The sequence below is a fragment of the Musca vetustissima genome, unplaced genomic scaffold (genome assembly GCF_032173495.1).
Source record: "Musca vetustissima isolate MV318-11 ecotype Yass unplaced genomic scaffold, APGP_CSIRO_Mvet_v1 utg82106, whole genome shotgun sequence".
Lineage (NCBI taxonomy): Eukaryota > Metazoa > Arthropoda > Insecta > Diptera > Muscidae > Musca > Musca vetustissima.
The window spans coordinates 1-11,627 of NW_026884578.1; the positions used below are offsets into that span (position 1 = coordinate 1).

Consider the following 11,627-nt stretch of genomic DNA (forward strand, 5'->3'; position numbering starts at 1 on the left):
AAATTTTTTTGATTTAATTCGAATCTACTCTAATTCTAGAATGTGTCTACAAAATTTCAAGTGAAAATTTCAAGAACTCTTAAAGATATAGCCGATTTATTGTGTTAGCATCAAGTGACGGCTAAAGGGCTTCTCAAACTTTAAACGCGTTTTTCTCAAAATGAATGGCGGGCACGATAACTCAAAAACTAATAATCTAATCGGTTTCAAATTTTGACACGTTTCTCTGGGAGTGTGTAGTTCTCGTATGAACTAGGATAAAGCCAATCGGTGAAGATCTTCCTTATTTTTTAACTTAGTTTGTGGTAAAAAATAGGCGATTTTCCATAAACATTTTTTCAAAGTTCCGCCATTTTGTTAATTGTTGTGCGAAGTCAATAATCCTAGTTCATACGAGAGCCAGACATGTCCTCTTTCTAAAACAGTTGGAATTTTCGGATTCCGATGTTCCAGTGAGGAGTTATCATGCCCGCCATTGAAAATATGGACTTTTCTTTGAACCCAAAAAACAACAACAAAACAACAAATTTTGGTAAATTATTTTTCTTCCTTTTTAAATCTTCAAATACATATGTGCCAAGTTACAAACCTTAACAAGCATTGGTATTCATTTACCAGCCAATTTAAAATCTTAAAAATAAAAAATCGTGAAGGGGGGGGGGGGGTTCCCTTAAATGTGGTCTTATTTTGAAAAGGTTCACTATGACTCCAGCAAAAATGGCCGAATTCGTAACCATCCTTAAAGACACGACTGACAATCAAATTTCTATATATTTCACATCGATTGTTATAAATAGGTTTGCTATTTCAAAAAATTAGTGTCAGGGTTCAGACAATTTTTCGCTCCGTTTAGAACAAAAAATATCCACGTTTTGGTGTTTCCATCCTCAGCGGTTCCATTCAGTTTTTGGATATATCGAAATTACATACGAGTACTTCAATAGATTTGGCGGTAACAAATGTTCCATACCACATATGATAAAATATTTGAGCCAAAATTTATCAGCCTATGTGAACTGCTTCGGCAGGTTTTGGGTAAATATTCGAAATTGGGGTAGCGATATACAATAATTTATGGACCTACGCTGACAAATATGTACACATTGAACGATTACTATGCCAAATTATAACCAATTTGATTGTAAAATGTGGACAATAGATAACAGAACAGGCATAGTTTTCGCTTTGGCGGATGTACTCCAGGAGTACAAAGGACATTTTTTACGAGCGCCTAGAAATAGCATATGACCGCTGTCCTGGTCATGCTATTAAAATTATACTAGGAGATTTTAATGCAAAAATCACAAAAGGGAAAATATTTCTGGTCCCTCCGTCGGAAAATTCAGCCTACATGAAGAAACATCCGACATCGGCATGAGGTTGTGCAAAAACATGGAAGTTAGCATCACCAGATTCAAGCATCTCGATATACACAAGGCCACCTGGATTTCTCCTGATCAAGCAACGAGAAATCAAATTGACCATGTTGTGATAGACGGACGGAATTCGTCCAGTTTTTAGACGTTCGATCGATACGAGGAGCGAATATCGATTCGGATCATTACCTTGTGTCATCCAAGGTTTCTAATGCAACACGGAAACTCAACGTCTAAAACATGCAAACACAACATATAGGTTGCAATGGAGAATTATCGGGTGAAAAGGAGAGGGGAGAAACGTATTTTCAAAAAAAAAAAAAAAAAAAGAACAAGAAGAAAGAATAAGAACCAGTAAGGAATGTTTAAAAGTCGGATGGGGCCGACTGTATGATACCCTTCACCACTTTGGATACATACAATATGCATAGCATCTTTGGAGGACCATTGAAATGGAATCGGTCGAAATTAACTGCGTGAAGTACATAGATATTTGAACTAAATTAAAACAACCCATACCAATCTGAAATTTATGAAAAATTGAATGTCAATTATCGATCAAAATATGTATAAGATCTATCCCGTGGCATTCACCATTTGGTATGCTGCAACACAGTGCTATCTCCGAAACGTATCTCGACACAAAATCCGAAATACGTTATTCTTACTTGGTCCATTATTTTGATTAAATCGAATGAAGATATACGTGGAAACTATATCTAAACATCAAGGACGTCAACCTGCAGTAATTTCAACACGGATGTCAATCGGACAAACATTGACAGTATGGTGCACAATTTACATAAAATCGGAGGAAATTATCTAAGGGAGCTATATCTAATTCTGAACCGATTCCAACAAAACTTCGCATACATAAATTTTGACCTAATTCAGTAATTTGTCTCAATCGGACCAATATTGGAAGTTTGGGGCACCATTTACATAAAATCGTACGAAACTATATATGGGAGCTATATTTAAATCTGAACTTATTTTTTCCAATTTCAATAGGGTTCGTCCTTAGGCCAAATAAGTGGCATGTGCCAAATTTCATCCAAATCGGATCATAAATGCGATTTGACATACATAAATCGACTCAGAAAGTGATTCTATGTATTTTATTTATTTATTTATTTTATTCCAACTAAATTATTTTTATATGTATATTAAAAAATAAAAATAATACAAAAAATATTTAATATTGTTATACCACATAAAAATTAAGATAAAAATTAAAACAATGTGTTTTAAAAGCCATCACTTAAATTACATGCAAAAAAAAACAGCAGCAGAACTCAATTTATCAAAAGGCTTATACTGTCTGTCAATTGTTAAGAAGAGCAACAAAATTCTATTATCTTTGTCAATTAGCTGTCATAATTTTGTTGTTGTTTTTTTTTTGTCCTTTCATCATCAACAGGGCTAAGTAAATATTGTTTAAGAACTAATTAATTTAGTGCTGTTTTATGTTTTTTTATACATTATACGAAGTGTTCCACTGCAGTAGCTGGTGATGATGCTATTGTTGTTGCTGTGGATGATGCTGATGATGTTGTTGTAGGTGTTGCTTTTGTGTATGGTGTGACAAAATGTGAGACTGTTGTTGGTGTTGCATATTTCCATTGTGGCCATACATCATTACAATGATGTCCCATAGCTGGGCCGGCATGTGCCTCCGTGGTAAGTGTCGTTGTCGTCGTCTCTGCTGCCACCATAGGTGATGATAAGACTCCCCCGGTAGTAGTTGTGGAGTGCATCTGTGCCGCCATGTAATAACAATTCATATTATCTGCTGCAGTGGCTGTGGTCGTCGTGGGTGATGTAGGTGAAAACTTATGTGGCGACAGTGATGATGATGAACCGGATGCGGTCGAATTGCTTGACGATGTTGATGGTGTAGGTGGTAGACATACCTTTTTGGCAGCTGATGTATAATCCTCCAGTCCATGTGTGTCGGATGTGTTGTGTGCCATTTTTGCCGCATACATGAGAGATTTCGTATAATTGTTTAAAGAAATTCCAGATGTTGCAGTGACAATACTCGCCGATGATGTTGGTGATGAGGTGGTTAGGGAGGGTGAGACCTGATGCATTATGCCATTGATGTTTGTGGCTGTGGCCGTCGACTCAATGGGCATTATTTGATCCATAAAATATTGTTCGATGCTGGTTTCAACATCTTCATTAGTGTGGTCAGCAGCAACTTCCGATGTTAGATCCGTTGTTGCAGAGGCGAATGGCGCCATATAATGTTGGGTATCCCCGTCTTGAGAGCAGTGGTCTTTGAGTAGGGCGAGGAGCATGATGTCCGCAAAGGAGAGTGTTCGGCTGTCGTTGCTGCTGGTGGTGGTGGGGTGGATATGTTGAAATAATTTAAAGGTTCAATGGTGTGCATCGTCGGAGATGAAGAACAATTTGTGTGACAATATACCGATGTATACCCTGCAGAACTACCAAGTTGTCCATAAGTTTGAAATTCCATTGAATTATGTTGAATATGATTGTTGTTTGTTTGTTCCTGTTGCTGTTGATTGCCATAAAATTGCAAAGCATAGGAGGAAGGTGAGGAATATTGATGACTGCCATCATGAATATAGACATTTATTGCCAGTGGAGCAACACCACCACCTCCACTATTAGCTAAAGGCCCTCCCATGGAATTATAAGGATATTCATCCAAGGATATAAATTCACGTCCTTCAATGTTAAGTAGCTGGTATTCACTTAAACCGCCACCACCACCCACAACATCGTTAACCTGTTGCTGCAACAAATTTATTGTTGCTTGACGTGGCTGATGATGCAGTGTGGCCTGATGTCCTGTCAAACGTTGTTGTGTAGCGTTGCAATATGGTGTAGCTGGTGGTGTCAACGGCTGGGAATCATTGGCCGAGGTGGCACAGGATAACAATGAACTAGTCGTGGAACCAGGTGAATCCAACGATTTGCTATAATCATAACGATTAAACATAAATTCCGCTGAACTTTCATCAGCGGCAATATGTGCCGGTCCCAAGAGACGACCTTGAGTCAACATGGAGGACACATTTTTACAGGAATTCTTTAATGTTTCATTAATATCCATTGCAGAAATAAAATGGGTTGTAGATTTGCCATTATCTGACATTGGTGACTGGTTGTGATGTTGTTGTTGCGGTGGTTGTTCACGGTTATTTTGTTTGCCATTGGCTTTGTTGCCATTCAAACGATTTCCAGCTGTTGCCATGGTTTTTGATGACAAATGACAATTGGTTGTGGCCGTTGATGCTGATGCTGCTGCTCCGCCTGTTGTTGACAGTTTTTTGTTCTGACCATTTGATTTGGTTTCTGGTGGTGTTTTTGTCGCTCCGGTAGAGCTATGGTTCTTGCTATGTATGGTCGTAGCACCATTTATCATTGCCGTAACAGATGCTTCCGTTTTTAGGCCATCCGTATTGCATTGCACTGCACTGGACGTGAGGGTACGTCCTTTTCTCCTTCGTGGCTGATATTTATAGTCCGGATGATCCTGCTTATGGGTTTTGCGTAATTTCTCTGCCACATCCATAAATGGTTGCTTGTCGGAGTCTTTAAGATTTCTGAAAGGAAAAACGAATAAGAAAAAAAGAAAAATAAATAAATAGAAGAACAACTAAAATTTTAAATAAAAGAAACAGATGGAGGGGGAATCCATAATCTGTATTTATATAAACACAACAAAAGGAATATTTAAAATGTAAAGTTAGTCCGGGTCGAACTTTTTATATCCTTCCCCTATGAGGTAGATATTTAAATTATCTTATGATTCGATTACGGATGGTTACCATAGTTTAGTGGTTGCCAGTTGCCAAATTTGAATTATGGATGGCAACTGTTGTCAACTTCAGTTGCTTCAAATATAATTTTTCGGCAACCATTTGTTTCTGGTAGCTGTGTAGTCGTGTTTAGCAATAAGAACTGAAATTTGGTTGGAATAATGACTAAAATGACTACAAAATGGCGAACATCTTCTTTTGGGACTATTATATGTATACCATCTATACATCCGACAACTCCCGGGAACTTTGTTTTCGAATAAAAAAAAATATTCTTCCCCCTTTTATCCTCTGTTAATTTGGAAACAATGCAAATATTACACAGACTTCCCTCTATTAGCCGGACAAGTTCGGTCAAAACCACCGACATTGTGGATTGTGCCATGTCAAGATTGAAGTCATTGGCTCCGAAAAAAACCTCAGAGCTGCACACACGTATAAGAGAGGAGGAATTGCTGTTGACCGTCGGAATTTATCTCTTAATGCCTTCCAATAGATGATACGCCTTGCATATCATATATAATTAGTTTTTCTGAAATATTCTATTCAATTTTGTGTTTGTTTACAGTATTTCTTGTTGCAGAAGTCTCAAAACAGTATTATCGACAGCAACTGAGAAAAGTTGATATTCATGATGTTAAGTTTTATTTCAGTGGCGTTGCCAGTTGAAATCGCAACTGGAGTTTGATTGCTATCCACAATTTTATGTGGGGGCTGTGCTATAGTAAATTATTGCCAAGCCAATATATTTATTTCAAACTACAGACACTCAGTTTAGAAAATTGGGCTACGACCTTGAACATACCGAAAATGAATCCTGACCTCTGTATTGGGGCTCTATAGGATCTGTGAAGAAGTTGTTAGGCCACCAAGGTCCTCGAATGCGACATTAGGGTGGAGGCTAAATCCAAAACAAATTTGTAACATTTTCAGCATAGAATATGTTATCCTCTGAAAATCCAAATACAAAAAAAACCAGTAAGGAAAGTAGTAAAGTCGGACGGGGCCGACTATATGATACCCTTCACCACTATGGGTATATTAAACAGGACTATAGGGACTTTGGTGCACTATTTACATGAAATCGGACGAAACTATATATGGGAGCTATATCTAAATCTGGACCGATTTTCTCGAAACTGGGCAGACATCACTCTAGGCTTAATTCAGTACGTTATGCCAAATTTCGTGCAAATCAAAAGATATATAGGGACTTTGGGGCACCATTACATTAAATCGGACGAAACTATATATGGGAGCTATATCTAAATCTGGACCGATTTTCTCGAAACTGGACAGACATTATTCTAGGTTTAATTCAGTACGTTATGCCAAATTTCGTGCAAATCGAAAGATATATAGGGACTTTGGTGTACCATTTACATGAAATCGGACGAAACTATATATGGGAGCTATATCTAAATCTGGACCGATTTTCTCGAAACTGGACAGACATTATTCTAGGCTTAATTCAGTACGTTATGCCAAATTTCGTGCAAATCGAAAGATATATAGGGACTTTGGTGTACCATTTACATGAAATCGGACGAAACTATATATGGGAGCTATATCTAAATCTGGACCGATTTTCTCGAAACTTGGCAGACATCACTCTAGGCTTAATTCAGTACGTTATGCAAAATTTCGTGCAAATCAAAAGATATATAGGGACTTTGGGGCACCATTACATGAAATCGGACGAAACTATATATGGGAGCTATATCTAAATCTGGACCGATTTTCTCGAAACTTGGCAGACAACATTCTAGGCTCAATTCAGTACGTTATGCCAAATTTTGTGCAAATCGAAAGATATATAGGGACTTTGGTGCACCATTTACATGAAATCGGACGAAACTATATAATGGGAGCTATATCTAAATCTGGACCGATTTTCTCGAAACTTGGCAGACATCACTCTAGGCTTAATTCAGTACGTTATGCCAAATTTCGTGCAAATCGAAATATATATAGGGACTTTGGGGCACCATTTACATGAAATCGGAGGAAACTATATATGGGAGCTATATCTAAATCTGGACCGATTTTCTCGAAACTTGGCAGACATCACTCTAGGCTTAATTCAGTATGTTATGCCAAATTTCGTGCAAATCGAAAGATATATAGGCACTTTGGGGCACCATTTACATGAAATCGGACGAAACTATATATGGGAGCTATATCTAAATCTGAACCGATTTTCACGAAACTTGGCAGATATAATTCTAGAGCTAAATGATTAGGCTGTACCAAATTTCGTGCAAATCGAAAGATATATAGGGGCCATTTACATTAAATCGGTTAAATATATATATGGCAGCTATATCTAAATCTGAACCGATTTTTCCCAATTTCAATAGGGTTCGTCCTTGGGCCGAATAAGTGACCTATGCCAAATTTCATCCCATTCGGATCATAAATGCGACCTGTACTTTGTTTACAATTTAACATCTACAGACGGACAGATGGACAGACGGACGGACGGACATGCATAAATCGACTCAGAAAGTGATTCTATGCATATTCTCAAAAGGAACCATGTGTCTATCTCGTTTCCTTTTGCCTGTTACAAACATATGCACAAAGACATAATACCCTGTACCACAGAGTGGTGAAGGGTATAAAAATTAGTTGCTGCAAAAGACGTTTATATGATTGTCACAGGTGATGAAGGAGTTTGATTACGATTCAAATCGACAATCGACCATGTGGATAGTCGAAAGGTTTTATTGAAATAAGCTGTTCGAAGCAAACGGTCTCGTTTTCTTTCGACCAAATTCATCACGTGACGACTTTTCCGCTTGAGTACCATATGATGGCCACACACACTAAGGAAATGATGGCCACGCACGATCTTCTGGCGACGAAAAAAATTGTCCACGAATTTCTCCTTAGTGTGCAAATGTCTCCAAGGGGAAATTCTATGGCTATGTTTCGGTGGCGTTTCAATCGGAATGAAAACGTCCGCCCCCCTGCGTGCGTCCCTGCGCCTATTAATATTGTATGTCGCTTTAAACACCCCCTGCCTTTCGGCTAGACTATGTCCCCCTGTCCTTCATGAAGTCTATAAATACACCCTGCGTCAGATATTCAACACTGCCAAGACTATGCGTTTTCAGCGATTAAATAAAGACATCCAGTACTATCGACTTTTGGGACACCTTCAGATCATCCTATCTTCGGGTCGTCTAAGAAAGACTGCCTGCTTCAACTCGTATATAAAGTCTACAAAGTTGCCCTTTATCTCTTCACCTTCATCTCATCCCTTCATAAAGACACCTTGCTTCAGCTCCTCTATGAAAGACTCCCTGCTTCAGCTCGTCTATGAAAGACTCCCTGCTTCAGCTCGTCTATGAAAGACTCCCTGCTTCAGCTCGTCTATGAAAGACTCCCTGCTTCAGCTCGTCTATGAAAGACTTCCTTCAGCTCGTCTATGAAAGACTCCCGTCAGCTCGTTTATGAAAGGCTTCCTTTAGCTCGTTTATAGAAGCTTCCTCAGCTTGTCTTTGGAGACTCCCTTCAGTTCCTCTATGGAAACTCCCTTAAGCTCGTCTGTGAAGACTTCACTCAGCAGGTCTATACATATTTCTCATCTGCATGTCTATAAAGACACCCTTCAAAACATTTATTAATACACCGTTCCGCTCAAACCCCACACACCTTATCTTAATAAAATGTCCCTTTCCCTCCCTTGAATGCATTAAATTTAAAAATATATTAATATATATTTTATTGTAATCAGGTTTTTTTGCATTCTCTGAACTAAAACCGCTCGCCATAATATTTAATTAACATTTTTTTGACTTCAAAACTTTTGATGCTAACAAGAAAACCGCAAAATATTATTTGTTTTGTTTTTCGTTGTATAATAAATCAGTTGTTTTATTTGTTTATTTGCTGTTTAGGTCTTTGTTAATTTTAACATATTGAATAAAAAATAAAAAATGCAAATAATAAAATATAAAAAAACACAAACGGCTAGAAAAATTTCATGGTTCAATTGTAGCTGGGCATTGATAAGGGAAAACTATTTCATGATTAATGCCTTTGCTGTGGAGACGACGATAAATCATTGGAATTGTCATGGATGGATGAATATTAATTTTTCATGTGTTACTGATAAGCGAGCGTTTTGTTTTACTTTGATTAAATTCTTGGTTATGCTTCTAGGGAATTGCGTGTGCAAGCCAGCCAACTCAGACATATTTGCCTTTTTGTAAAAAAATCTTAAAATTTATATTTTTTTAAATCGGTAGATGGTGGCTGTTTAAAAGTATGTAAGATTGAAATTTGCCGAAAAAATCAATGGTAAATTTAAGTTCTGTGGGTGGATTTTAAAATTTTGAATGTCGTAGGATGAAACATTTTAGAGGAATCTAAAATATACGTGAATTTGCACTCCAAATTCTTAGATCAAGTGCAATCTGCTGTGTCAGGTAATGTGTCATGAACTGTGCAATTAATCTTTAACAAGAAATTACATATTAATTTGACCTTAAAGGGCAATATTGGTGACAAGAAATAAATTGTTTCGAAGTGTAGATAAAGTTAATCTCATGATCATTTACACTTATAGCCAGGGGGTAATTATAGGCAACCGGATGGGAATCGTTACAGAAGATTTAAAGAAAATCATTACAGTCGAGCGGATAAAAGTTTTAATATATGAGTTGAAGAGAAACATTATAGACAATTTGGAGGGAGTCATTAAGCCGAGCTTGGATGTGAGAGATGAACTTTAGATGTGTTGAAGGTAGGCTTTATAACCGAGCTAAAAGTAGTGTTTATAGACGAGCTGAAGGAAGTCTTTCATAGACGAGAAAAAACTGGGAGCCTTTCATAGACGAGCTGAAGGGAGTGTTTCATAGACGAGCTGAAGGGAGAAGGGCAAGTGGAAAGGATCATTAGCACGCCAACCAGATAACAGAAGAACCCAATTATCGGTATTTTCAAGAATTTAGGTGCATTTACCAACTGAAAGGGGTATCATTTGTCATTCTGGGTGTCTGGAATCCATGCTTTAATATTGTCCACATTTTAATTTATCATATCTTTAAGGTTTGGCATTTCAGTCTTAGTGAATTATATAAATCTATGCTGACATTTTAAATTCCTGAAGGTAAAAAACATTTTTTCAATGGTCCCACTCCATTTCCATATGAAGGCCCATCTGCATTGTTGATATTAAACGGTAACTGTCCCTATTTTCCATATCATGAAAGTTTGAACCGCATAAGGTGACCGTAATCTTGCATTAGAAATTCTAGGCGAAGAACATTTTTTCCTAGAGAATTTTCAAATTAGGTCCTTATTTTTTGTAATAGCCCCATATAATGATCCCACTTTATTATCTATTCTTGGAAATTCCTGGCCCAATTTTCCAATCTGATTCTCTGTAATTTTGTATTAATTTTTCCAAGAACATAACAAAACCTACTAGTTATAGATTTCACATAAAATTCGTGACCTTTTTAGACTTTTTGAAGGCACACCCAATGGTGCAGAATTTAAAAAAAGTTTTTTTTCCCGATGAAACTTAACGATTTCTTGTCTTCTTTCATTTTAAATTTTTTGCATCTGAATAATAACAATAATTTGCTTTTGTTGCATTTGTGGGAGTATTTGACATTAATGATTATGATTATTACCCAACATACCATTCAGTAATCAAATCTCAATACCACTTGAGAACAAGCTTATAATAACAGTTGTTCTTAAGCTTCTTTTTAGTAATATTGAAAAAATGTTGTTAAAATGTGAATTCACAAACAGTTTTCAACTATGCTTGAGAAACTATTGTTGTACACAAATGTTTCTCAAGTGTTGTTAAAGAAATCTGACTATTGAGAAAAGTTATTATTCTCAATAGTTTTTTAAATGTGAATTCACAAGCAATTCTCAACTATGCTTGAGAAACTATTGTTGTACACAATTGTTTCTCAAGTATAATTCAATCTGACGATTGAGAAAACCTTCTTATTCTCAATATTCTCAACATATATATATGTTTGTACGCATTTTTGTGAATTTGCATATGTATTTGTTTTACTTACTTCCATAATTTTCCCAACGACTTGCTTAACTCCGAATTTTGCAAATGTGGATGCTGTTGAGACATAACCCGTCTTGCAGCCTGGGCCCATACCATAAATGCGTTCATTGGCCGTTTGATGTGTTCCTTCTTGCGATCCGAAGGTTGCCTAAAAAATTAAAAAAATTAACCCAAAATAAAACCAAATTTTACAGCCAGACAAATGTTTTACAAACAATAATATCAGCAAAATAATACAACACTTGAGATTTTTTATTGTTTCTTTAGGACGTTTTGTTTGTATGTATATGTGTGTGTGTTTTTATTTGATACAAATAATTTAAATCTATATCTATATATGTATATAAAATAGAAAAAAAAATTGTTTGTTTGTTTGTGTGTATGTTCCCGATAGACGCTAAAACC

The 11,627-nt window shown here is 36.7% G+C and overlaps 1 protein-coding gene across 1 annotated transcript; it reads right to left on the minus strand.

The window, feature by feature from the left end:
* Positions 1 to 3,588: 3,588 nt before the first annotated feature.
* Positions 3,589 to 11,370, minus strand: LOC133331586 (transcription factor SOX-9-like; the record flags this gene model as incomplete). Its single annotated transcript, XM_061539970.1, has 2 exons — positions 3,589 to 4,954; positions 11,224 to 11,370. Coding segments are annotated over 2 exons (1,513 nt in total), but the record flags the coding sequence as incomplete, so codon positions are not given.
* Positions 11,371 to 11,627: the final 257 nt, after the last annotated feature.